This window comes from Lampetra planeri, chromosome 10 (genome assembly GCF_965212315.1).
Source record: "Lampetra planeri chromosome 10, kcLamPlan1.2.h2, whole genome shotgun sequence".
Taxonomy (NCBI): Eukaryota; Metazoa; Chordata; class Hyperoartia; order Petromyzontiformes; family Petromyzontidae; genus Lampetra; species Lampetra planeri.
Genome location: NC_136116.1, coordinates 5,139,152 through 5,164,262, shown reverse-complemented (window position 1 = coordinate 5,164,262; position 25,111 = coordinate 5,139,152). Strand labels below are relative to the sequence as shown.

The following is a 25,111-nucleotide window of genomic DNA, read 5'->3' as shown; positions in this document are numbered from 1 at the left end:
GTACTTTTACGCTCTTGTCTTGATAAATTGCCGCGGACATAGCAAAATGCGTCTACCGGATGCTTGCAGCCTCTTGATGCCATCTCAGAAAAATGCAGATATGTATCCACTTAGGCAGCTGGAACTAAACTGAACTGGTGGGCTTAAGGCCCCTGTATTTATACTACTATTTATATTACTGAAAAGTTCTAGAATGTTCGAGAAGTTACTCCAAGTTTACTCAGCACTGAATCTATCTGGAATGTTCTGGAAAATAGGTAAATTTCAAAATATCACTGTCCTGGTCATAAAAGCAAAGTTTGTGGGGAATAATAGCCATTTTCTGTACTTTTGAGGCATAAGCAATTAGGATATAACACTTACTACCCAGAAACAAATAGTTACTCAGTGTATAACCAAAGCTCGGGCTCAAAGTGAGATTTTGTGGTGGCAGTAGGGGCAAGCGGTGTATGCACGGTCGCATCGTAAAGTCCTCCCCTTGCCGTCTCTGTTGTCTCGTGTCGTCTGTGTCCGTCAGCCGGTCTTGCTGCTCGAAAAAGCTGCGCCTCAGTGGTGTCAGGGAAAAATCCAGGCCCATCTCATTGCCCAGACAAACCTCCTCAAAAACCAGGTGACGCATCGGTCTTCCCCCTGATCATTCTGTACATCGTGCCTCAAAAATTGTCCTATTTTCAACTCTTTACCTTTCCTTGTCCTAAATAACATTTCCATTCACATTCATCATTGTTTTAAGAAGTGCCGGGCTCTATTGTGTGCATGCCTTTGCCTAACCCTTGAAGCTGTTAATTTTAGATTTGAAGCTTTCGTGACTGCAAGTATTCATATTCTTAGGTTCTTTCGGTAAAGTCACGTAGGTAAAATAATATTAAAATTAATAAAAATAAAATAAAAAATAAAAATCACGACGTTTCGGAGGCAACACAAGCTTCCGTCTTCAACACAAGCTTCCGTCTTCTATATACGGGGTAGTATCTCTTAGAATTTCTCATTTACTTGATACAGCTATCGTGCTGTGACGGTTCCACCTGAAGACGGAAGCTTATGTTGCCTCCGAAACGTCGTGATTTTTATTTTATTTTTATTTTACTTTTATCAATTTTAATATTTTTTTACCTACGCGACTTTACCGAAAGAACCTAAGAACCTCGAAGCTGTCTTTGAATGTGCGGTGCCTTTTGAGCAGTGTTTTTTATATTATATAATAATTTTTCATACCAGATTACTTTTTTTGACATGGTGATCACAAAGAGACTAAAAACTTTGCGTGCAATAATTTTCCTCGCACATATTGAATGTTGCTCAATTTGTACCAAAAGGCTCCTGTGATGTGCAGTTTCAGCATTAATGTCGGGGTGTGCTTTCTTGATGTTCCATTTCGTGCCATAGAATACATTCCATCTTCATGAGTTTGTAAAATGCTTGAGATGCCAAGCTCTACACACTCTTGATCTGGCTGGATTTTTTTCCTTGCCTACTCTTCCAGTAGCTTTTTCAAAATTGTCCCTCAGCTATCTGACTGACCGAGTGAAGTGCTGTAAATATGGAGGGGTGGCCAAGTTCTACGGAAACCCACATGATGGTGTGTGTGTGAGATAGTACACTTCAGTCATCTCTGTTAAGTCACATGCATGGTAGTGGTTAGTGCACCGTGCTATGAAACCGGTGACTTGAGTTTACAGTTTGGCTAACATCAACGGTGGGTGATATCCGAATGAGTTCTGATCCTACCATGCTCTTCACCAACCCGCACTTGTCAGAATGGTGAAGTATAGTTAAGCAATCCCCATGACCAAAACAGAATGGTTATAAATTACAGTACGTAAGTCACGTGTCACCAGAAGAAGTGTCTGAGTATTTTGCCTTCCTACCTATAATTTAAGATGTGCGGTTTAGCTTTCACAATGGTCTGTAATACATTTGAACTTTGTATAGTAGTCATGGGCGGAGTTTAGGGGGGGGGGTGCATGGGGGGCCCAATGCCCCTCCAAACTGGACACCTTAATACATTTATTTTCAATAGTTAACAATTAAGATTTTTTATTAATTACGTGCGATTCCTTATGTGAGGGACAAAGTGAACCCCTGCCTCCCCAAATGTAGAAGTCAAACTCCGCCTATGATAGTAGTGCAGAGGTGGATAAGTGGCACAGTAGTTATCGCAGTGCGTTTCGAACCCGGAGACCTGAATTCGATTCACGGCCACCGCTAACATCAGTTGGTGGGTGGTATGTGAACCAGTTCTGGGCCTTTCCCTTGATGAGCCCACACTGATCCGTGTAGAGAAGAACAGTACAACCTTGGATTGCGAGACCAAGTTACTCGAAATCCAAGGTTTTACTGTATTGTCAAAAAGCCTCATGACCATTACAGCATGGGAAGGGCTTCATCGAGCAGTAGATTGACAAAGAACGTTATTCTTACTCCAGTAGTGTATGGCGGTACATTGTGCAGCATGAAAATGTAAACATTTTTGTTGTTTATGCCTTTTCCCTGAAGTTCATCAATGGCCTGATGTTTTAATCAACAATGCCAGTTTGCACACGATAAATACAACTTCCCAAATTCAAACAATGTGCTCTATTCCATCTTGATTCGCGTTAGGGGAGTCCAAGACCAGCGAGCATGGCTTTGATTGGCCTCTGCTTAGATGTTCAAGGTCAGGCTTATGAAGGGTGATGAAATCATTTTTAGATTGTTCAGTTAAATTACTTGAAAAATTGTTTATCTAATGAGCTGTATTTGCATATACTTATATTTTAACACATAGCTGGTACTGGAACGTTATTGCAAAAATAGCAAACATTCCGTGAGTCAAAATTTGCAATGTCTGTACCAAGTAGTCAGTAGAACCTATGAAGCCTCTCTGTCTTTGGAGGTGTAAAATGTGTTGATGTGCAAATATAATCTTGGTGTAGGCAGAAGAGGATTACCTGAAGGCACAAAAGGTGTTTGAGGAGATCAACAATGACTTGCAAGAGGAATTGCCAGTGATTTTGAACAGGTATTTTGGTATTTTGGATTTGTGTGACAGCTTTGCATGCCCAGGGTTGGTGACAACAAATATTCACAATTGCCAATGTGTTCAAAGAGCGAAATGAAATAAAATCACGTTTTACTTTCCAGTTCTCCTCAGGGTCTCCCAGTATCACTGCATTTGTTGTTTATTTGTCGTAATCTCTCTACGGACTCGGCTCATTGGCCAGATAGAGCTGGAGTAACGGTATTACAGTTCGTTGCTCGTTTAATAAACTGCTATTTTACAACAGGGGCAAAACCTCAGAGTCTTTAGATTTTAAATGGTTTTGTCTATTGTCACTCATATGACCCCACAACTGAGAAGGCCACATTACATGCAAAGGCAATATTTGAAACTCTTTTTGAAGCAGTCTGCAATTACTGGATACATAGATACTAATTTCTTCACATTGCAAACGTTCCAGGCTAGGTGATATATATTTTTAAAACTTGTCAGCCTTGGGGTTTCAAACCCACGAACTCAGAGGTGCTGGCTCAGTATCCTGACACAGTGCATTAAAGCCCTTGAGCCTCAGAGCCACATAAGTTTGAATATCTAATACTGTTCAATGACATTCCTTGCAGGGTGTTCTCTCATTGGATTGGCCCATTATTTTCAACCCAGTGTGAATCAAGGAGACGTGCATTAACTTCTGCCCTGTGGGGGCACATGTCCTGTTTTAACTTTTTTTCTTTCAAATTAATGTGATCGAGTTCAATAACGTTACAATAAATGTTAAATTGGTGAATATTTTTTTCTCGGTGGGAACTTTATTTGATGGTAGAAGTACTGCTGTCCTTCACTCTCTCCGAAATGTGGGTTTAACAAATGAAGAAAATTGGAAATGCTTGAATGTACTGTAGGGAGAAGCTACACTCACATGTTGCCTTGCATCTGAGTGTCTGTTCTGTGCTTAAGCCTAATTTGTCCATCAACAAAACAGGACCCTGTCACACACTGGGAATATCGTGGTGTATGCAGGCACTTGGATTGTTGCTCACGAGGGTTCGTAGGAGCCAACTCGTGGTCAAAGTAGCTTGGATGAGATTATGTATCTTAAATGGGTAAATACGATCGTTCTGTAAATTCATGATGCATATTATAGAGGTGGATCCATTCATTGATACCCCACTGATTTTCTAATGACCCTTGTATTTAGAAATCAATAACATCAGCTTAAACATTATGGAATGCTGTAAACAAGTTAAACTGGTTATGCTCGACCGTGTATCAGGAGTGTGTTAAATATTTAATAAGTGTATAAAGATCAGTGCAAGACATGTCGAGTGTGGGAATGAAAATGTGATTTCTATCTAATTCCTCAATATTATTTTTGTGGTGTATCTATATATGGATCACCTTGTAATTTTTATTATCTTCTCTGTACTTTATTTCATTGATCGTTACCAATTGATGATTCCATTGTATTCCTCTCTGTAGCCGAGTGGGGTTTTATGTGAACACATTCAAGAGTATCGCTGGCCTTGAAGAGAATTTTCACAAGGAAATTGGACAGGTACTCAACTTCTACTTTATTTATTTCATGTATGTAGTTTTATTTACTACTATATTTACCCAAGAATGTCAGTGTGTAACGCGCGTGACGTCACTCTACGTCGACCAGCCCCCCTCATTAATAATCATGAACAGGTTACGTACTCCACATGGACCCGCCCCTCATTAATAATCATGAGCAGGTGACGTCACTCCACATCGAACAGCCACCCTCATTAATAATCATGAACAGGTGACGTCCTCCAAATGATAATTAGCAGGTGCCGTCACTCCACGTGGGGTTGCAAGGCGCCTCCTCCCCCCTCCTCAGCGTCAACTTATAACCCTCACTACAAAGGCAGAACCCTCATGTCACGCGATCTCCGTAGCGCTGTTGAGACATAGAAGTAAAAAGGACGTCATGATGAACAAGAGATTCTAACCTTGTAAATTAATATCATGTTGCGGTCTGCTTTTCGCTTGCAAGTTTCAGATTTACTGCAATGCCTTTTTCCCGTGGATGGGCAAAAGGCTAGTTACTGATATACTGTCGTTGAATTGAATGAGGTACTGATCTAAATATTTGACCAATTACGTTGGAAAACACAAACTTTACATTTCCTTGTAATATGTGTGCTAAAACACAAAGGTTGTAAAAACTTACAAACCTATGACCGGTTGGACAAGTGAAACACTTTCTGTGGTTTAAAGCAGCATGAAGTTAATGGTGTTTGGGAAACTCGGGGCTCAAGAGCAATGAGCCAGCTCTCCCGAGGGCCTGCATTGGAATCCAGGTTTCAGCTGTTAACTGTCCGTGATTGAACGGAGTTCTCAAGTATAGTTAGTTGATGGTATCAGGCCAGTCACCAATGACTGCACAACAGGTATTGTACCAAATTTGATTTTCACTTCATGTGGCAAAAATTCCAGGTCTGAGAATTCAACATTTCCATTTGGCAGCCATGCGACGACCATGACAGTGGGAAGGTACAGTGCCTCCAGTGTCAATAAAATGTCAGAAGTGATAATGTAATATCACCTTCTACAGGCAGTTCTCTAACATGGAGTGATGGTTTCCTCTTCGAGAGGAGTGTATGACCCAATGATGGACAAATTTTCGACGAAGCGTCCTATGCTCCAAAATGGCACTTGAATCTCAATAGTACAAATTGAAATAAAAATGTGAAAAGGGAAATAAACATACTTTGCACGAGTTATGAGGACGAATTACTGACGGTGTTTTATGCAATAAAGACACTGATTGTGTTTCTGTGCTTGTGTACACTTGTACCCCCTGTCAGCTGAACCATGAGCTACTCGATGTCATGGTCAAACTGGAGGGCCAGCACTCAAACAAGGCCTTCTCCATCCACGGAGCTCCCAGGTGCCATATCGGTGCCCTTTCAGTGCTCTCACCTTTGAACTGCGACACGAATTACTTAATTTTACACGTGTGTTGGGAATTGTGTTTGAACTTTCACTCCACGTGTGTTGGGCATGATGTCTGACGTTTCACTCCAAGTGTCTTGGCCATGATGACTGACGTTTCACTCCACCACGTGTATTGTCCATGATGTCTGAAGTTTCACTCCACGTGTGTTGAGCGTGATGTCTAACGTTCTACTCCACGTGTGTTGTCCATGATGTCTGACGTTTCACTCCACGTGTGTTGAGCGTGATGTCTGACGTTTCACTCCACGTGTCTTGGCTATGATGTCTGACGTTACACTTCACGTGTATTGGGCATGATGTCTGATGTTTCACTCCACGTATATTGTCCATGATGTCTGACGTTACACTTCACGTGGCTTGGCTATGATGTCTGACGTTTCACTCCATGTGTGTTGGGCATGATGTCTGATGTTTCACTCCACGTGTCTTGGCTATGTCTGACGTTTCACCCCACGTGTGTTGAGCATGATGTCTGACGTTTTACTCCACGTGTGTTGAGCATGATGTCTGACGTTTCACTCCACGTGTTCATGAGTTTTCTTATATTGTCTTTCAAGCTGTAGTTAGTTGATCATACAATCATAGTTGCATCATATTTAAACGTTGGATGCTTATGTGTATATCCACACACCATGCTTAATTTTTGTTAAATAATTAACTATCATCATCATTAGCCGTGATTATTTCAGTTCTACGTGAAGGGATCCCCACGCGGTCACTCTTCCACACGATCCCGTGATGCCTCTCCACCTCCCACGCTTGAGCTGGTCTCTTTGCGCTCGCTTCACTTGTGGTTGTCCTCTCTGGCGTGTTTTCTTCTTTGGCTGCCATTTTGTTCGCAGTCTTTCCTTGAAAGTCAACATGATGTCTCTAATTTGTGTTTGTTCTCTGATCCACGTGTTACTATTTCTGTAACTCAGTCTAATTCCCAGTTAGAATCATCTCCACCATAGGCGGAGTTTGACTTTTATACTTGGGAGGGGCGGGGGTTCGCTTTGTCCCTCACATGAGGTATCGCAGGCGCCTATAATCAATTTTAAATCTTTATTGTAAACTACTGAAAATAAATTAATAAAGGTGCCCAGTGTTAGTGGGGCATTGCACCCCGTGCCCCCCCAAACTACAGCTATGATCTCCATGCTTCTTTGTGTGTTCGTTCAGCTTTTGTCCCATTTTATTTGCCATATTTCCTGTTTACAACTCAATTGTTAGCTGGCAATATGCAGCAATAAAAACATTCTTCTTCTGGCACATTGGTATGTTCGTCTATTAGCAATTTGGTTTTCCAAAAGCGCTCCACCCATATCTTGCTCGTCACTTTCATTTGATCATTTTGATCCTGATAGGCCTTCAGTAATCATCCTAGTTATGCATACACTGTGGTGTTTTCCAGGTGTGGGCCTATGGCAGTTATTTTTTTATATTTTGCACACTCGAAATGAAGGACGTGGGCAGGTGCTCCAAATCGAGGGCAATCACATTTATTGTGGTAACCTGTAAAATGCAACAGCACGTGTGTCACACACAGCAGTTTCCAACCGAGTTGCCATTAATTACGTGATTGGTGTACAGATCAAGTTACTCAATAACATTTTCCCTTAAACCCATTCCACTACTGATACACCATCTCTGTCTTTAATCATAATCTTTATACTTCACTATTCGAATATTACTTAATCCTAAGCTATGTCTATCGATACCATCCACTTATATTGATATATTACACCCATTATATGTACTGTATACGTGCTGTACTTTTCACCATTATACAACTTACTACTGTACATGTGTTATATTCTTAATAGCATTGCAAGTAGTCATACTCTGGGTGCATGGGCATGGTTATAGAATAAACAGTATTCGGGTTAGAGAATTACCACCAGTATTAACTACAGTACGTCACCTTTTACAGTGCACAGTGCTATTGAACATATGACAAAATACCAATTCAAAGCCAAGTTTAAAGAATATAACTTTTCTATAAATATCAAAAACAATAGTCGGGTCCTTTACCTGCAAAATGCAACAGCACGTGTGGTACAGACATTTTCAACCGAGTCGCCATTAACCACGTGACTGGTGTTTCGGTCAGGTTATTCAATAACCCTGCCAGCCATCTACAGGCCCGACTCAGTATCGCATGCTGAGGTACACGTGCATTGATGTACTGCACAGCACATGAGGACCTTCACAAAACCACACTTTACTCCATTGCTGCACGAGGAAATAATTAAAAGAGTGGTCTATTCCTATTGTGCCACACTTTTTATTTAGTGAACTTGTTGTAAAGTACTTTTATTGCGATTGATATTTATCTTGAGCTGAACTTTGCGGCTTCTTTTGAGCTCTTCAATCATTTCCTGTTGTTCATTGCCATGGGTTGTTAATAATGACTGTCATCAGTTAATCTTAAATGGACAATACGTACATTAGATGAGTGTGAGTTTGTTTGTGAATTATCATTAATCAACTTCCTTTTTTGTTGTTTTCATTCTCCAATAATGTGTGTGTTGTATTCTCTGACTTATACTCATTCTTTTTAAATGCTTTTATATTCTATGCATTCTATATTTCCCTTTTCTTCTTTATGCGTTTGGTGATTTCAGATAGCGTGTTCTTTGTTTCCCACTATAAATAATGAAAAATAATTAGCAATGTACTTTCACGTATGTTCAGTCCACTGTCCACTACAATTCTAGTTAATTATTTATCGTGATTACGTCCATATTTCATCGTTTTGCTTCTCTCGGGATTTTAATACGCTCTCAGCTTCAACGATAAGTGGTTTAAAAAAACATAATTCATGAGGGAACATTAACATTTTCAATGAAAGCACAAATGCAAGAACATTTTTGTCAAACTTAGATGCAATCCGTTTTCTTAAGACCATGTCTTTCCAGAACTTTTTATAGCATACAGCAGATTAATTAATTACATTGATAACTGCTATCATAGGTGTGGACATTATTGCGGCATTAAGCCGTGGTGGAAGGTTACTTGTAGTGGTATTGTGCTTGTCGATGGTTATTGATGTAAACTCATTGTAGTGTGCATCTCGTTTGTCAATCCACTGCTGGATGAGGGCTTGCCCACGCCACGCAGGCCATGGGAATTATTTGACTGCACTTCATGCTGGTCAGTGTGGATTGGTGAAGGCGAGGAGACGTAGAAGACTAAGCACTGCCCTCTGTTGCCCACGATCTTACCCAGCAGTGGCCTACACCTCCTGTTTCATGTACTGTGGTCGCCCGCTAAGTAACTGTACGGGCCCAAGGCTGCTTAGCTTTTGAGATTTGACGAGACTGGGGGGACATTGCAAGTGATTTGGTCATCTGCTGCATTGTAACAGTGGAGGCTAATGGGCTGTGCTGTTTGTGGTTGTGGTATTATTGCAGTGGTGTTTTGTAGTGTTGCTGTGACGGTTGCTATAGGGGTTGTTGTTGTGGTGGTTGGTTGCTACTCTAGCTGTGCATGTTTGCAATAAAATGGACGTGGAGAACCCAAATGAAGAAATTATAAATATATTTCACTTAATTTTCCTGAACTTACTCCAGAATCTCAGAGATGTCTCTGTGCTCACCAAGTGCGATGCAGTAAGTGATCACATGCTGCAATGCAATTTACACTTGGACATTTGCCAAAGAAAGGACAATGCAAATTAAATGTTAATATTAAATATGTGGTTCAGAAGGTAGGATAATTTACACTACAAGCAACAGATTTCAGCCCACAGAGCAGCAACATGATGAAATCTCACCACGGTGGCGAGATGTTAACTACCTCATCTGGTATACAGGAGGTCGTGGGTTCGATCCTAACCCTGAAGATGGTATATTTGGATTTTGCACGTTCTCCCCGTGGTGCCGTGGATTTCTCCAGGTCCTCCAGTTTTTCCCTCCACATTTAGAAACATGCATTTAGTGCATTTGCCTGAGATTAAATTGCCACGTGATAAGGCACTGCGTTGAGCTATCATTTCTGGTCAGGTCGCTTCTGAAAAAATAGCGATATAGGAGCTCAGTGGGGCCTTACCTGGGAAAATAAAAAATGGTTTACAAAATGATTTTGATAAATAGGGATTTGTGTCTGGCAGGGACTCAAGGCCACTCAAGACACGCGAGCTGCCACCCAGCATCATGGAGCCACCCGCGGGCACCAGCCCAACGAGCGACGATGCGACGCCGAGCCCCACCCATGCCCCCACCCCTCACAAGTCGCCCATGCAGGTCACACTCATGTAATCGCATCATGGTAACATTCGGCTTTATTTAGCCGCGGTAGCACGGCGGCTGTGCGACGTAGCTGTCCGATGTATATTTCGGGTTGCTCCTTGGGTTGTTTGCTCATTTGGCACGAAGTCAGAACAACATGCTCAACTCGCTTGAGTGTCGTGGTTCAACGTGTTGTCTTGAGGAACTGAAGTGCCGTTGTTCGGCGTGATGTCTTGAGGAACTGGAGTTGCTCCATGTATGGTATTTCATTTTAAGTTAATGTCTTAAAGAAGCTTCAGCCACGAGGAGCGAAATATTGGATATTACGCCAAACAACACGCAGTACAACCTGACACGTATTTCACAGAGTTTTCTTTACATTTTGTTACGCGGTAAGATAGTGTGTGGTACTGGGATCGAATGGTTGAAAAATGTATGTTTTTATTCTTTGGGTCTTTAGGTAAAGTCACGTAGATAGGTTCAAAGAAAATAACAAAAAACTGCGACGTTTCGATCGCAACATAAGCGGTCGTCATCAGGAAAAGGGGGTTAGCTTCTAGAGGCAAACTGTTTATAAAGGTTTGAAATGGGCGTAGCCCAAATGTCAGCAGCATGGGCGGGGCAGCTAATGTTAATGTAAGTGGTGGGCGGCAACCGCGACGGTGGTGGGTTTTCCACCAATTGAAGGGCTATCAGGTAAAAATTAGCATGTTAATGTAAAATCGGTGAGTGGCCTCCACGGCGAATGCGCTGAGGTGGCTATGTTAATGTGAGAGATTAGCGTGTCAATGGCAGATCGCAGAGACGCAAGCTCTAGGTCGGCGCGCGAAGGTGGCTGTATAAGTGTGAGAAATTTGACCTGTTAATGTAAAATCGGAGAGCCGAAAATAACAACTAACATCGGAAGGTGGTAGGATGGGAACAGCACAGCCAGTTATGACTTAAACTGGTTGATAATGTCCTTCCAATGATTGCTCAGTTTGTACCCATCTTCTCAGTTGAAATTGCGTCCGTGTCTGTATATATGTGTAGGACCTGAAAATACACGCGCCACCGCTTCGTGGGTCTGTTGCTAGGCAGACAAGCAAGTGGACAGTGGGGGTATATGAGGACGAGGTTGTTGTTGCTGAGGCGTGAGAGGAGACGCGTTAAGTGGCGTAACAGGTGTTAAGGGCAACCGGGGACACAGGCCGGTGATTGGTTAAGAAGGTGAGTGATTAACGAGTGGCGCTGCTCTGGCAACAATAACAAAGTCACGTGACGCTGGGGGCCTGGGGGCCGAGGGGTAATCGGGGGGTGAGATAATTAATAAGGACTAATTGGGGTGCATATAAAAGGCACAGCGCAACAGAGAGACGGGAGCTTTTGGGGGAGTCTTGGTCGGAGTCTTGGTGGAAGCTGGAGCTATGGGGAGCTGGAGTGATGGTGCCCGGAATAGCGGAGAGCAGTAATAAGAGAATACGATAACGGTAGCAGTGGGGAGAGAGATAGGTCAAGCACGGTAGCAGCGGATAGAGGAGACAGAGTGAGTGGTAGCAGTGGTAGCAGTGGTAGCAGTGGTAGCAGTGGTAGCAGTGGTAGCAGTGCATCAGAGAAGATACGGAGCAGGGTAGCAGCGGAGCGACGGACCCTGGGGGAACTGGAGAGAGAACGGAGGGACATAGAGCGTGTTGATGGTGGATGGCGTGGCGGAGTGAAAGGGTGGCCACAGAGGGGTGATGAGGAGAAGGTGTGGACCTTGAGCAAATAAACGGGACGAGAAAGACAATCCGAGTACGAGTCCTACATATGGATGGCTTCATGAACGAATCTTTGTTGATAGCCAGTGGGTTTGCAAAGTACCTTCGTCTTAGAGAAATCAATTTCGTGTGAGCCCACCGCATTAAAACAATGATCAGCCACGGCCAAGGTATTGGTCCTACTGTGTTTCAGATCAGCCTTATTTTCACGAACACGATCCGAAGCTAACCCCCTTTTCCTGATGACGACCGCTTGTGTTACGATCGAAACGTTATAGTTTTTTTATATTTTTTTTGAACCTATCTACGTGACTTTACCGAAAGACTTAAGAAATATGAATTCCTGCAGTCACGAAAGCTTTAATATCAGAATTTAAATGTCTGGTTTTTTTACTGCAGGTTTTTTTACCTTGTGATATAGATTTTACATTTATACAAAGGTCACTATCACTAGTACGTGTTTAGTTTTTTATTATAGAACAGCTCCCATGTACAAAATGCCCTTGCGAAATTAAGAACATTAAGACATTTATATCCAACGGATTTATTGCACTCAATTTTACGTTAATGCAATTCCTGCACTTAACTTAGTTCAAGGTGAAAAACGTGCGTTATTCTACATTTACTTACTTTTCTCAAAGCTACCCTTTTGTCTAGCTGTGCAGTTGTATGTAGGTGTAATGTGAATTTGTGCCACTTTCTCATTGTTTTGTCCTTCCCTTCAAAGCAGGGCCGGAAAGGACCACCGGTCCCACGACCTCCCAAACTCACCCCCAGCAAGGAGATGACGCAAGAGGCCATCGTCAACCTCTTTGATGACAACTTTATGCCCAACGCTGCCACCGCAAGCACACCCGTAAATATTTATAAGGGTTCTGTGGGTTTTATATTTTGCTGAGTTTGCTCACATCAGCTAATAGTTATGGATTTAGTGTATTGCAATAGAAAACATTATTTGGGTTTGTAATGGAAAGTTGTGACCACTTGGCTGTAAAAGCTAGTGCATTTTAAAATGTCTGATTCGTACCTTTTGTTTAGCATTTTGTATGTTTTTCACTCCTGGAGTATGATGATTGCAAGATGAATATGTGTGTGTATATATACAGAAATATATTGTGTTTTCTCTGGAAAGGTTGGGTCACTTGTTTTAATCCAATTTGTCAGTTGGAGGTTCCCTTGTCCAAGAGAGCAGACACAGGAAGCCTCCTCGATCTGGATTTTGATCCCGTGAAACAAGAGCCCACGTCTCCATCCGTATTTCCACCGCAAAAGAACCAGGTATGTTTCAGTGCAGTGGCTGGGTCCTCCACAACATTAAAAATGCACGTCCCATTCGTTTTAGGATTTTCATTATTGTAGCGGCCGCGTTAGTGAAATAAAACATTTATTTGCTATTGGCTCAGTGCTTTTGTAGAGTTTGTTTTTATTGATTTCACTGACATGGACAGTATTACATATTCACTTTGTCATAGTCTTCTTTGATGAATATTGTATGCTTCCATTGGTTATGCCTATGATCTCTCATCTCTTCCCCATTGCTGTCAGTCTATATTATTGGATCTTGCATGGGAGATTAGTGTAAAAACGTATTATAGCAGTACTAACGAGGCACTTGTAGCATGACTTGCGATGTTTCTCTACTACTCTAGGCTGTTGGAGCCTTTGGCTTTAACACTAAGTTAAAAGAATCCTTAAAAAACTCCGGTGTGACTTATGTAGCTTGCCGCGACGTACACTTGGTAGATACACTGTTTGTAAAGGTGTTTCTGTTTTTTGATTTTTTTTAGAAGAAATTATTCCAATTAGCATTCTTATTATTAATGTGAAGCACAAAATGCGCTGTGATGCGTCACCATTATGTAACCGGCAGATTCAAAAATGTTCTGCTTATTGCGTAAAACTTGTGTTTTTGATTTACGATTAAAAAAAACCTCATGTGCTATCGATTTCAATCTCCAAATGTTACGACGAAAGGTCAGGAGCCTCCTTTTGATATAAACTTAATATCTGTATACAATTTGTAAATTAACAATATAGGGATACAGGTATTAGCATATATATATGATCAGATAGCATATATAGTATAAGCATCTCCATATTAGAGAAATGAAAAACGAACAATTTAAATATTAATGTATGTTGAACTTTTTTCACACCATACGTAGCCAACCGTGCTAATCGGAGGTGTGAAAATTTGGGAAGCCATAGGCTTAAATAATGGAGTCCCATTTACTACTATAATGAGCCAAGAATGTCTGTGTGTCCCACGCGTGACGTCACTCCACGTCGGCCAGCCTCCCTCATTCATACTCATGAACAGGTGATGTCCTCCACATGGACCCCCCCATTAATAATCATGAGCGGGTGACGACACTCCACATGGGGGGGTGAGGCACCTCCTCCCCGCTCCTCAGCGTCAACTTACAACCCCCACTACAAAGGCAGAACCCTCACGTCACACAATATCCGTAACGCTATTGAGACATAGAAGTAAAAAGGACGTCATAATGAACAAGGGATTATAACCTTTAAATGAAATAAGTCTGTGTCACCGTGATCTTACAAATTGCATATGAATTGAAGCCATGAATATCACGTCGTGGCCTGCTTTTCGCTTGAAAGTTTCAGATTTACTGAAATACACTCGTCCTTGGATGGGCAAAAGGCTCGTAGTTTATCAGGAGTTCCCTTGCGAATAATATCTGTTAATGCAGCAGCATTTGCATATCTGCTGATGAGAACCAGAAAGTTGAAATTAGTACATAGTTTGCATGATTAAACAACTGCTTTTTGATCAGAGTGGTCTCAAAAGCTGATTGGTTGATGGACTACAGTTCTGTGTATTAGTGTGAAAACCAAACACAGAACAGAGTTCTGCTTAAATATTATTTTACATTTAAATATGGTACTCTCCAAAATAATTGTTCCTTTTTTAACTATGGACCATTTTTGTGAATTGCTTGTAATGTATTACACTATTAATTAATGTTTACGACGCACAGCTAAAGGTTTAACAGCCCATCACTCATCGTTTGACAAGTGCAAAAAGGTATGCAGCACTATTTATAGAAGGGCCATTGCCAAAATGTCACCTATCATCTATATATTTGTGTTCTTGACAAATGTATGGAGTTTTTTGTGAGCTGTGCTTGTGCAGCATTGCCAATGCAGCAGTATTTCCACTACATTATTTATAGACGCTTATAAAAAAAAAAGACCAATGGAAAGCAAGAAATGGTAATTTGGGTGCCGTGTTTTATAGCACACCAATGATGACAAGACGCTTAATGTTCTCTTGCTTGAAATGACAAAATGAAGCACGTGTACCAGCCTTAACCATCCCATTGTGTATTTTCAATTTGTTCTTGTTTCCGTATAAGGTATCGATCACCGGTCAGGCTGTGAATCTGACAAGTTGGGCTTGATCCGCTGTGTCAACGGCACTCCGTTTAGCTGCCGCTTGCACATTTTTTCTGTTGGCATCTGTAGTATATTTCGGGTTATTCTTTTCATCGTTTTTCCACTAGCCATTTTCCAAAAACGTATTGCGTGTTTAACTTGTAGTTGTTTATTTGTCATGTATTTGTCACGTCTCACGATAAAGAACATCACCACTCTTGGTGATATGGGTCGGTCATCTATGAGGATTTTGATGTGTCCCCTGGTGTGCTTCACCACTTAGCCCAATCTCACGCCATCTGTAACCATTCCATATCGGTCGTGATGTATTCCGTGTGTTTAACACAAGTGTTCAGCGCTTGTCATTTATAACCCTCGGTAAATGTATCTGCTGTCCTTTTTTTTAACATCAGTCTTTGGACGGTGCAAGCAAACATTGTCCTTCTAAGATGCCCATCGTGGAAGTCGTGGCCAGTACTCCCACGGTAAACAGATTATGCATTTGTATATGTATTCTATCATAGAAATTTTTCATTTGGATAATCTCTTAGATCAGGGGTCGGCAACCTACGGCTCCGGAGCCGCATGCGGCTCTTTGCGGGCTGCTTCTTGACGATATGTACGTATGTACAGTATATGTACATAGATGCATTGCGGCTCTTGAAATACTGAATTTTGTACCGAATTGGAGAGAAATGGCTCTTCTTGTTATTTTGGTTGCCGACCCCTGTCTTAGATGGAACGTCTCATTTGCAAGGGAGTCCGGCCAAGGTGTCAAGTGACACATGCATAGCAAACCTTTGAATCTACTATATATATAGCATACGTGTATACACTGTCAACTACATTCCTACCGATTTGAAAACAGGAATGGAGCAGCCAGGGCAGCACACGTGAACGTCACACGGAAATCAGACACGTAAATAAATAGTGCTGTGTCACACCTGCATCACAAAGGCATTCGTTGTTGTTACATTTTAAACTCTACCAGTAAAAATGCCATAAAGAATGCCGTAAGATGACCGTATTATAAATTGGTGTAATTGCAAGTGAAATGCAAGTTATTCCATTTGTGCTGCAAGTACGTGGACGTCTGCTTATTGGAACTATGTAGTAATATCACTCTCTCGGTGTTCCAGCTAGTGGAGCTGACCCCGGACGATGCGAGCTTTGGATGCATGGCAAACATCTCGGCGGAGTGTCCCCCGATTGCCAACGTCTCCACTCCGGCCCAGTCTTATGAATTTCCTCCAGGTTTCTTGTACAAGGTAAAGTGAGCCTGCCACTGCCACGTTACTCCCAAGAAAGATAATTTAAGGATCTAAATTAATAGGGCACTTAAATGTCATGGCATCTTAAAACGCTTAAAATAAAGCGTAATTGAAAATCACAAAATATTAGAGCGGTACTAAAATTGGTATTGTCAAATTCATCAGCTCTGTATCCTATTGTATTTAGGGAAAACATTGTGAACTTAGCCAGAAACGGTTAAATAATATATATTTTTCACGTACCGCTTATTATTTTAACTATACGGCAACGTTTTTTGCAGTTGTGCCACTGTAGAGCTCTCCAATGTATTTTCAGGTTTTACTGCATGTTGTTCGGCGCGAAGTCCAAGGTTTCACATCACTACATGTTGTCAAACAGCACGGGGACATCCAGAAAACACATCTGAAAGCTCTACAGCACAACCGCAAAAAAAACCCCTTTACTGTTGAATTAAATAATAATCGGTGGTTGAAAGTGCTTTGGTTGAGCTTGTAAAACTTTGGGTGATGTTGACTGTGCTGCTCCTGCTGCTTGTCACTACTCAGGTGCAGGTCCAGCACGACTACACACCTGTGGACACGGATGAGTTGTGCTTGGGCAGTGGCGAAGTGGTGCTTGTCCTGCCCTTTGAAAGCCCTGAGCAGCAGGTAGCAAGGTTCCCTTTTGCTTTCTTTGTACATTGTACACAGTTGTTGAGTGCTTTAAATGTAACCCTGGAACTTGGGAGGGAGAGGGTACAGGAAGGACAGATGGAGCAGGGAGTGAGTGGTTTAGAGTTAGAAAAAACACTGTCTAATTCGCATTTTGTAGCATAAATACATATTTATAGTAAGTTGCACATTGGATTAGAAAACGCATGGACTTGAGAATATGGCAAGTTGGAGGCATATTGACAATTAAAAAAGCAAGTCGGCTTGGGCAGGACATGTTGCTCGAAAGGATGATGACTGGTGGCCCATATTAATGATGTAGTTGCAGTCAAACGAGGGAATATGCCCAAAAGGACATTTGCCTTTCAGATTGAACAGTGAAATTAGCGCATGTGCAAATTCTAGATTGATTGTTGCATCGCAGGGACCATGCTGGGATGGCAATGACTCGTCCAGCAGTGGATAGATCATGACTGATGAGGATCAGCATGCACGTAACTGTACATTCCAAAGTCTGTTTTTCAAGTTGTGCGTGCCACATTTGGTCGTTTTAAATAGATTGAATGTTGGCCGTGCACCAAAGCATTTGCATTAATTGAATTAGCAATATCCTGGAAAGGGAGCTATTTCGTAAGATCACCATCTGTGTAATTTAGAGTTTATGTACGCCCATGTGCTTCTGTTACACAACATTACTTCCATTCTGTTAAGCCATGAGCAATACCAGTAACGTGCCACAACAAAATATAATTTCATTTAATGTGATAGACAAACAGAAGCCCGCACGATGATAGTTTCGTGCGTTCGAATGGCACATCCTTTCCAAAATGAAATAGCTCTCCCCCAATGGTTGCAGCTGTGCATCTGCATGCATCCCAACCACCCTTTTGGTGGAACGACGTTCGCAATCAGAGTTGGCCGCTGCTTGTATTTAAAGGTGCACTGCTCTCCTCGCGACCTGGAAGATTGGCGGGGGCGAATAACTGACGCGACGGCGCATTCGCTTCTCCCCCCCTGTGCCCCTTGCAGGATTCGGGCTGGCTCGCAGGCATCAAGGAGGCAGATTGGATCGCTCACAAGGTCCTTGAGGGCCACAAGGGCGTATTCCCAGACAACTTCACCCTTCGCATCGAATAGACAACCATTTTTATCCCGTTGCTATCTCGGGGGTCCATTGTGGCGGGGACGGGGGAGGTGATTTAAATCCCATCCACCTCTGCACGCAATGGGACATCTTGAGTAAATGACCCGCCGTGCGTGTGCGCTTGTGTAACTGTGTGTGTGTGTATTATTGGTCTATACCATGGTGAAGGCTCTTGTTGTGCGTGAGACTTCGGACCCGGGGTTTCTGCTGCATGTGGTCCCCGGACAGCTAGCAAGCGCGAGCTCGACAAACCCATGTTAAGTCAAAGAGAGAAGCTTCTAAATAATCTGCACTGCTGTGTGATGATTACATTTCTGTCACGTTGACAGATATTTGTATCAAATATGTAGTTTGACTACGAGATTTGGGTTTGTATGACTTCTTATTAGGGGCTGTCCGTAAATGACGTCACGCACCTGGGGGGTGGGGGGTGCAGACATTTGTGACGATGTGTGACGAAGGGGGGGGGGGGGTGAGAAATATGACGTCACATCAAAATGCGCAACTTTAAATAAATATAGACAACACGTTCTACTTAATTAAATATAAATTTTTATAAATGTTTTCTCCTACAACAGAGTTCAGCACCGCATTAAATACGCACTGCAATGCGATTTGAAGCATGTTTTATTTTGGGGGGTGGGGGGAGCAGAGCTTTGTGACGTCATATTTGAGGGGGGGGGGTCTGCCTTTTTGTGACGAGGAGGGGGGGGGGGTAAAAAATCGTCCAAAATCGCGTGACGTCATTTATGGACGGCCCCCTAGCTTATTGGTGGTCAGTGCACTCTGACGTCACCGTTAACATTCCGGGCACTGGGACCTTTGCTCACACAGTGTAGTTAGGTTCCAAGTGTTTTATTCCTGTCACACTTGTTAGGCTTTTATATGGCACTAAATGTTACTTCTTATACCCATTTTAAAACAACCTTTTGTCCATGTGCATCCAGTATTAATCTGTTTATCGAAATCCCAGGTGTTATAACAATGGTGTTAAAAACACAATTCCTGCTTTAGTATTGTGAATTATCTTTGGTAAATTTGTTGAAAGTTGTAACCAACTGACCAGCTTTTGTTGATCGATTATTGTCATTCAGTGCTATGTAAGTGTTAATTCAATAAGTAAAGTATTCTTTAAATGTTAAATTGTTGAGCTGTGATTTTCAAACGTTTGAAGTATACGTAAAAACACCACAATAACGGAATCTAGAAGAGTTTGCATGTTTCGTGGGATAACTAGTTGTTTGCGTATTTATTTAACATGTGTCAGATAAATTTAATTAATATTAGGTTATTTTGTAAACAATCTGGCAGTGGGGGGGGGGGGTCCAATATTGGAGCCTAAGAGTCACTGTTCTCAAGTAAGTGTCTGAAATCACCCTAAGAGTCATTTTTAATGTGCCGTGTTTTGACCCCACTGATTTGTTTTCCAGCGCGATTACGAATAAAGTGGGGTAGAACGACAGGAGTGTGTGGTGGTGTCTCCTGTGTGCACCGCCAGAATTCACTATAAACACGAGGCACAACACAAAGTCCTTCCACTATTGACAATATATTATGTGCGTGCTACCAATTCACGGGAAAATGTGACATTTACCGAGTAGCAGAAAAGTAATACTGAGCACCAAGATAAGACAAGTTCAAGTTCATTTATTAGGTATAGCCCTGTGAGCCATTCGGCTCCTGAATCGGGTGCAACCGCAAAAAACTAAAACATGAACAAAAAACATCTTAAAGTGAATATGTGACTGAGTGCAAACAGAAAATCCAAGAAAAGACAGCAAAATATTGCAGAAAAAACACCGTACACCAACGATGTGTGCAAAAATCCCAGTGGGACGACCAACTCTGCTTTTGTTTCTGATCTTTAGAAATCAGTCAACTAGTTTGTAAAACCAGGAGTGGCATCAAATCTGTTGCCGAGCTGGGCAAGGACCGAAGGAGGCATCGCGATTTCCATTGCATGAGACTCGGCCACCACAGATGTGCCGCACACAGGAGCTCTTGCACTTACATTTGAGTCTCATTAAAAGCAGAATGGGCAAATCATGTCAGTCAATAAAATAGACCAATGCTTACGTATATATGGAGAGACATTGCATATCTGCGTTTTGTGTTCTCCACGACGACGCCAATTAACACATTCCTGCGGAGGGAGCTAATAGGAACGTTGGGTTGCTCGGTCAATGGCCAGGGTCAACGGCGGCGTGGTGTATTCCGCAAATATGTCCGACTGTGAGGGCGGGCACAAGCCGGCGTGAGTGGGTTAAACGTGGAGTTTTATAAGGGCACCACGGGGTGACCAGCCCCTCCCCACCCAGCCCCACCCCTCCCACCCCCCACCCTCCCATTTTTTGATGCACGACGGACGGACGGACACAATAATCCCCTGTGGGCTGGTGGAACCAGGTGGTTCCACCAGTATTATTTTGTTTAAAGTACAAGAAAACGTTGTCCAACGTGGTGTTATCGAATGCTTGTTTGGACTATTACTTGTACACGGTTTATCTAATGAGCTCGGTTTTCCTGAACACTGGGGTGATGTTTCGGCGATGCTCGGTTTGACGCTGCTAAGATTCTCATCTCCACGTCGACAAGTTGTGCCGTGAGAGTTCTGCATCCGTTGGGAGGTGTCAATGATCGACCATGAGAACGGTTTAAAAACGATGTATGTTTTAGCGTGTGTGTTTTCGCGTGTGATAATGTAAACACAAACTCAATACAGTCACACATTGCCACATGCATCTCGCCGTCCACCCGTTGGGGAGGTCAGTCATACAGAACGCCTTGATGGCGAATCGTTAACGTTCAAGTGACCGTGCTAAGGGCGAGCTTCGGGCGTGCGTGCGGGAAGAGGAATGGAGCGGGGGATTTGTGTTTGCGTGAAATAAAAACAATACAAAGAGTGTACACACAAGCAAATGGAGATCAACTCGGCATCCTTCATTACAATAACAAAGGGTGTAAATCGTGTAGAATTAATTAACAAATAGGGAGGGGGTGATAAGTTCGGACCCAGGAACTCAACCATAGTTTCCCCATGAAGGTCTACTATTTACACCATTGGAACCTCATTTGCCAGTAAAAAATATGATAATTGTATTTTTTACCCTTCTATCTGGCAACAAAACTGACACCTTTTTTTATAAGGAGTCATGTTTACATAGACCACAATACCTGCAGTTATAATGCAAACAAAAAACATAACTCTGATAATGTGCACTGTTCCAATGGTGTAAATGCTTACCCCGAGCTCTCATACTCTGATGGTGCATTGTCTTTGAGTTGTGCGCCTTTTGGCGTCATCTGGTCCAACCCATGTGAGACTAGGCTCTAAGGAAATCTGTCTCGGGTGTGGACCAATCAACTTCAAGGACAGTGCACATTATCAGAGTTATGTTTTTTGTTTGCATTATGACTGCATGTATTGTGGTCTATGTAAACATGACTCCTTATAAAAAAAAAAGGTGTCAGTTTTGTTGCCAGATAGAAGGGTAAAAAACCAATTATCGATCTACTTCTTAGGTTTTTTCGGTAAAGTCACGTAGAAAGTAAAATAAAAACAAAAATCACGACGTTTCGGAGGCAACACAAGTCTCCGTCATCAGGTGGGACCGTCACAGCCAGATTAGCTGTATCAAGTGAGGTAATGATTCAAGATGTAATCCCTTAAAAGCGAGTTGAGGGGGGAGGGAGAGGGAGGGGGGAGCTCATCAGACTATGGTAGCCAATGAAAGGAACGTATCGGGAGGGAGGGGGGGCGAGGCCAAAAGGGTGGGCGATGGACGTGGAAGCGCTTGTGCGCAAGCGGCCAATTACTGCACACGCCAACACAATGGAGCGATTGTGCGCAAGCGGCCAGCCACTGCACCCGCCAACACAATGGGCATTGTGTTGGCGTGTGCAGTAATTGGCCGCTTGCGCACAAGCGCTTCCACGTCCATCGCCCACCCTTTTGGCCTCGCCCCCCCTCCCTCCCGATACGTTCCTTTCATTGGCTACCATAGTCTGATGAGCTCCCCCCTCCCTCTCCCTCCCCCCTCAACTCGCTTTTAAGGGATTACATCTTGAATCATTGCCTCACTTGATACAGCTAATCTGGCTGTGACGGTCCCACCTGATGACGGAGACTTGTGTTGCCTCCGAAACGTCGTGATTTTTGTTTTTATTTTATTTTACTTTCTACGTGACTTTACCGAAAAAACCTAAGAAGATGATTCCTTGCAGTCACGAAAGCTTCAAATCTAGAATTATCGATCTACTATTTGTTAAACGCGGTTTTGGCCAATTTGCAGGAACGTAACCCTCGCGTTAAGTGAGGACCTTATTATGAATTGAAAATGTTTTAATTCAACCATCAGTCCATAGATGTCTCCAAACACTCCATTTCACTTGTTTTAATGCTCTCGAAGACCAGGCCACGTGCTCAAAAAACATACTTGCGTTTTGGGAGAGTAATTTTATCAGAACGATGTTGAATTGGTCCTAAATATACTATTCATGAATCTCGAGTTATAAGCAGATTGACAAACATCTTTAAAATACAATAGTATGATCATGCGTTAAAACAGGCATCATGCACTCTTTTAAATTGTTGAAATTTGGTTAAAGCAAGCACAGGTTTGCACTGTTGGTAAAAGTCTAGTAATTCTAGATTTGAAGTTTTCGTGACTGCAAGGGTCCCATACTCTTTGTTTTTTTTCGGTAAAGTCACGTAGGTAAAAAATAAAATGAAAATAAATTAAATCACGACGTTTCGGAGGCAACACAAGCTTCCGTCTTCAGGTGGAACCGTCACAGCAAAATTGAGGACCTTATGATGAAACTTGATACAGTAATTTTGCTGTGACGGTTCCACCCGAAGACGGAAGCTTGTGTTGCCTCCGAAACGTCGTGATTTAATTTATTTGTATTTTATTTTTTACCTACGTGACTTTACCGAAAAAAAAACAAAGAGAGTAAATAGTCTAGTAGTTTCACTCTGTCACGATCAGCAGATTTTAATTTATCTTTGAGCAACAGATTAAAAAGTCAGAAATAAAATGTGATATTAATTAGTTTTTGATAATCATTCATTGCAATAATTACATTTTATAAGTAGTTGCCTCCAGGTAATGAAATGTAATTAATGTAAAATTGGTAACCGTAGATTTTTTTCCAAAAATGTGACATTTACAATTTTAGTATTTGCATATGCCTGGAAGAGTAGCATCACTTGAACATTTAAACTGAACATTAATTATAAACTTGAAGATTAATGTGCTCAAATTCTAGGTGTATTTTCGTTTCTTTGTTTCATAGTACACATCCATAAAACAACTTTATGTTATTTTTCTTATAATTTGGTTTGGTAAATGTCATGGTAACACAAAATTATTGGAGATGACCAATACCACTTCCTCCATACTCACGCGATGTCAAAGTCTAGTTAGTATTTGGTGATGCTGAATAGGAGGATAAGCTAAGTGCTATTTGAACGAGAGCAATGCCTTAGTCTCACGTAGCTTCATTGTGCATAATGGTTTTCGGGCACTGTGACAATAACCTCCAACAACCATTCAGAAAAGATTGAGCTACCCTTCCATGACAAAAAGCATGTCTCGTGCTCACATTTCATGGGGATTGCCAACATCACTGGTTTTGTCATCCCAATACTGGCAATTTGAGCACAGTACTCAACCGTAGCTGTACTGCATGAATCGTGGCAACAGTACCAAGATTACGCACGGAATTATGCGAAAAAATATTGGAACACCCGGCAGGTCTACAGCTACATTGTGCTGCGTGCATGCTCTAACATTCAGATTTAATATACATATGGAACAATTCTAGGTCAAGCCTATTACGCACAGGCAGCTTGCAATATTGGCCTGCAGTCTGTCAGTTCTACGTGTTCTGATGTTCGAATGAGCTCCTAGTGATTTAATGTCGTTTGTTCCCAGAGGTAAATAGCGCAAGAGAGAAGATCAGTGTGCAAGTTGATGAAAGCTGAGCAGAATAGAGACTGGACAGTGGTTGGATGGGCGACCAGCATGCACTAAACATGTGTTTTAGGCTGACCAGCGAGGGTAAGTATGGTCAATCAACCCTCATGACAGACACTGCTTGGAGGACACCTCCATCCAGCAGGGAGTTGAGACAGCATGCAGTTATATTTGCTCACCACGGTGAGGCGCGCGTAGTTTAGCCTGGGCCGCCGTTACTCGTCTGTGAAAATATCAGCCAGCGTTGCAGCCCAGCGTTGCAAACTTCTCAAAGCAGAAACAAATCTAAAAAAAAGGGTCGATAAATAGACATTCCAAAGTTGTAAAAATGTCACCAGATGATTGGGCAACTATTGAACGGAGTCAATTTATGCAGAATCCTTAAAGCGTATCGGAAACCATGTCACGAGTTTAGTTTGTTGTCCTTCGCCCGCACCTCCGTTTAGCACTGTTGGCTATGTACGGTGCGAAAGAAATTCAACATACAAACGAAACCGTTTACCAAGTATTAAACCGTTAACTCATGTAATATCCTTATTAAATTATTTGGTGATGCTGCATTGGCAGTGGTGCACTGCCATAAACAACCAAAAAACCTCAAAACATTCGTCAATAACACTCTTGTCTTAAAAGGAAACATATAAATAGGTGACCTTTCAGTAAATTGCCTTTCTTCATAAGCACATAAAGATATCCTTAAAACATACCTGGAATCATGTCACTCGACTATTTACCGAGTAATTGAACTGATGC

General features: G+C 42.1%; 1 protein-coding gene across 3 annotated transcripts in view; it reads left to right on the top strand.

Annotated features, from left to right (window-relative positions):
• The window catches only part of BIN1 (bridging integrator 1), a 30,831-nt gene extending 12,015 nt beyond the window's left edge, over positions 1-18,816 (top strand). Inside the window, exons 7-18 of one of the 3 annotated variants that reach the window (XM_078598031.1) lie at positions 518-610; positions 2,916-3,001; positions 4,457-4,532; positions 5,812-5,894; positions 10,056-10,188; positions 12,643-12,768; positions 13,077-13,190; positions 15,725-15,796; positions 16,180-16,230; positions 16,451-16,579; positions 17,129-17,230; positions 18,263-18,816. In XM_078598031.1, coding sequence (XP_078454157.1) covers positions 518-610; positions 2,916-3,001; positions 4,457-4,532; positions 5,812-5,894; positions 10,056-10,188; positions 12,643-12,768; positions 13,077-13,190; positions 15,725-15,796; positions 16,180-16,230; positions 16,451-16,579; positions 17,129-17,230; positions 18,263-18,370 — 1,173 coding nt within the window. In that variant the 3' untranslated portion in view covers positions 18,371-18,816. The remainder of the gene's footprint in view (positions 1-517; positions 611-2,915; positions 3,002-4,456; positions 4,533-5,811; positions 5,895-10,055; positions 10,189-12,642; positions 12,769-13,076; positions 13,191-15,724; positions 15,797-16,179; positions 16,231-16,450; positions 16,580-17,128; positions 17,231-18,262) is intronic. The other 2 variants (XM_078598033.1, XM_078598032.1) reach the window with 2 other exon arrangements.
• Positions 18,817-25,111: the final 6,295 nt, after the last annotated feature.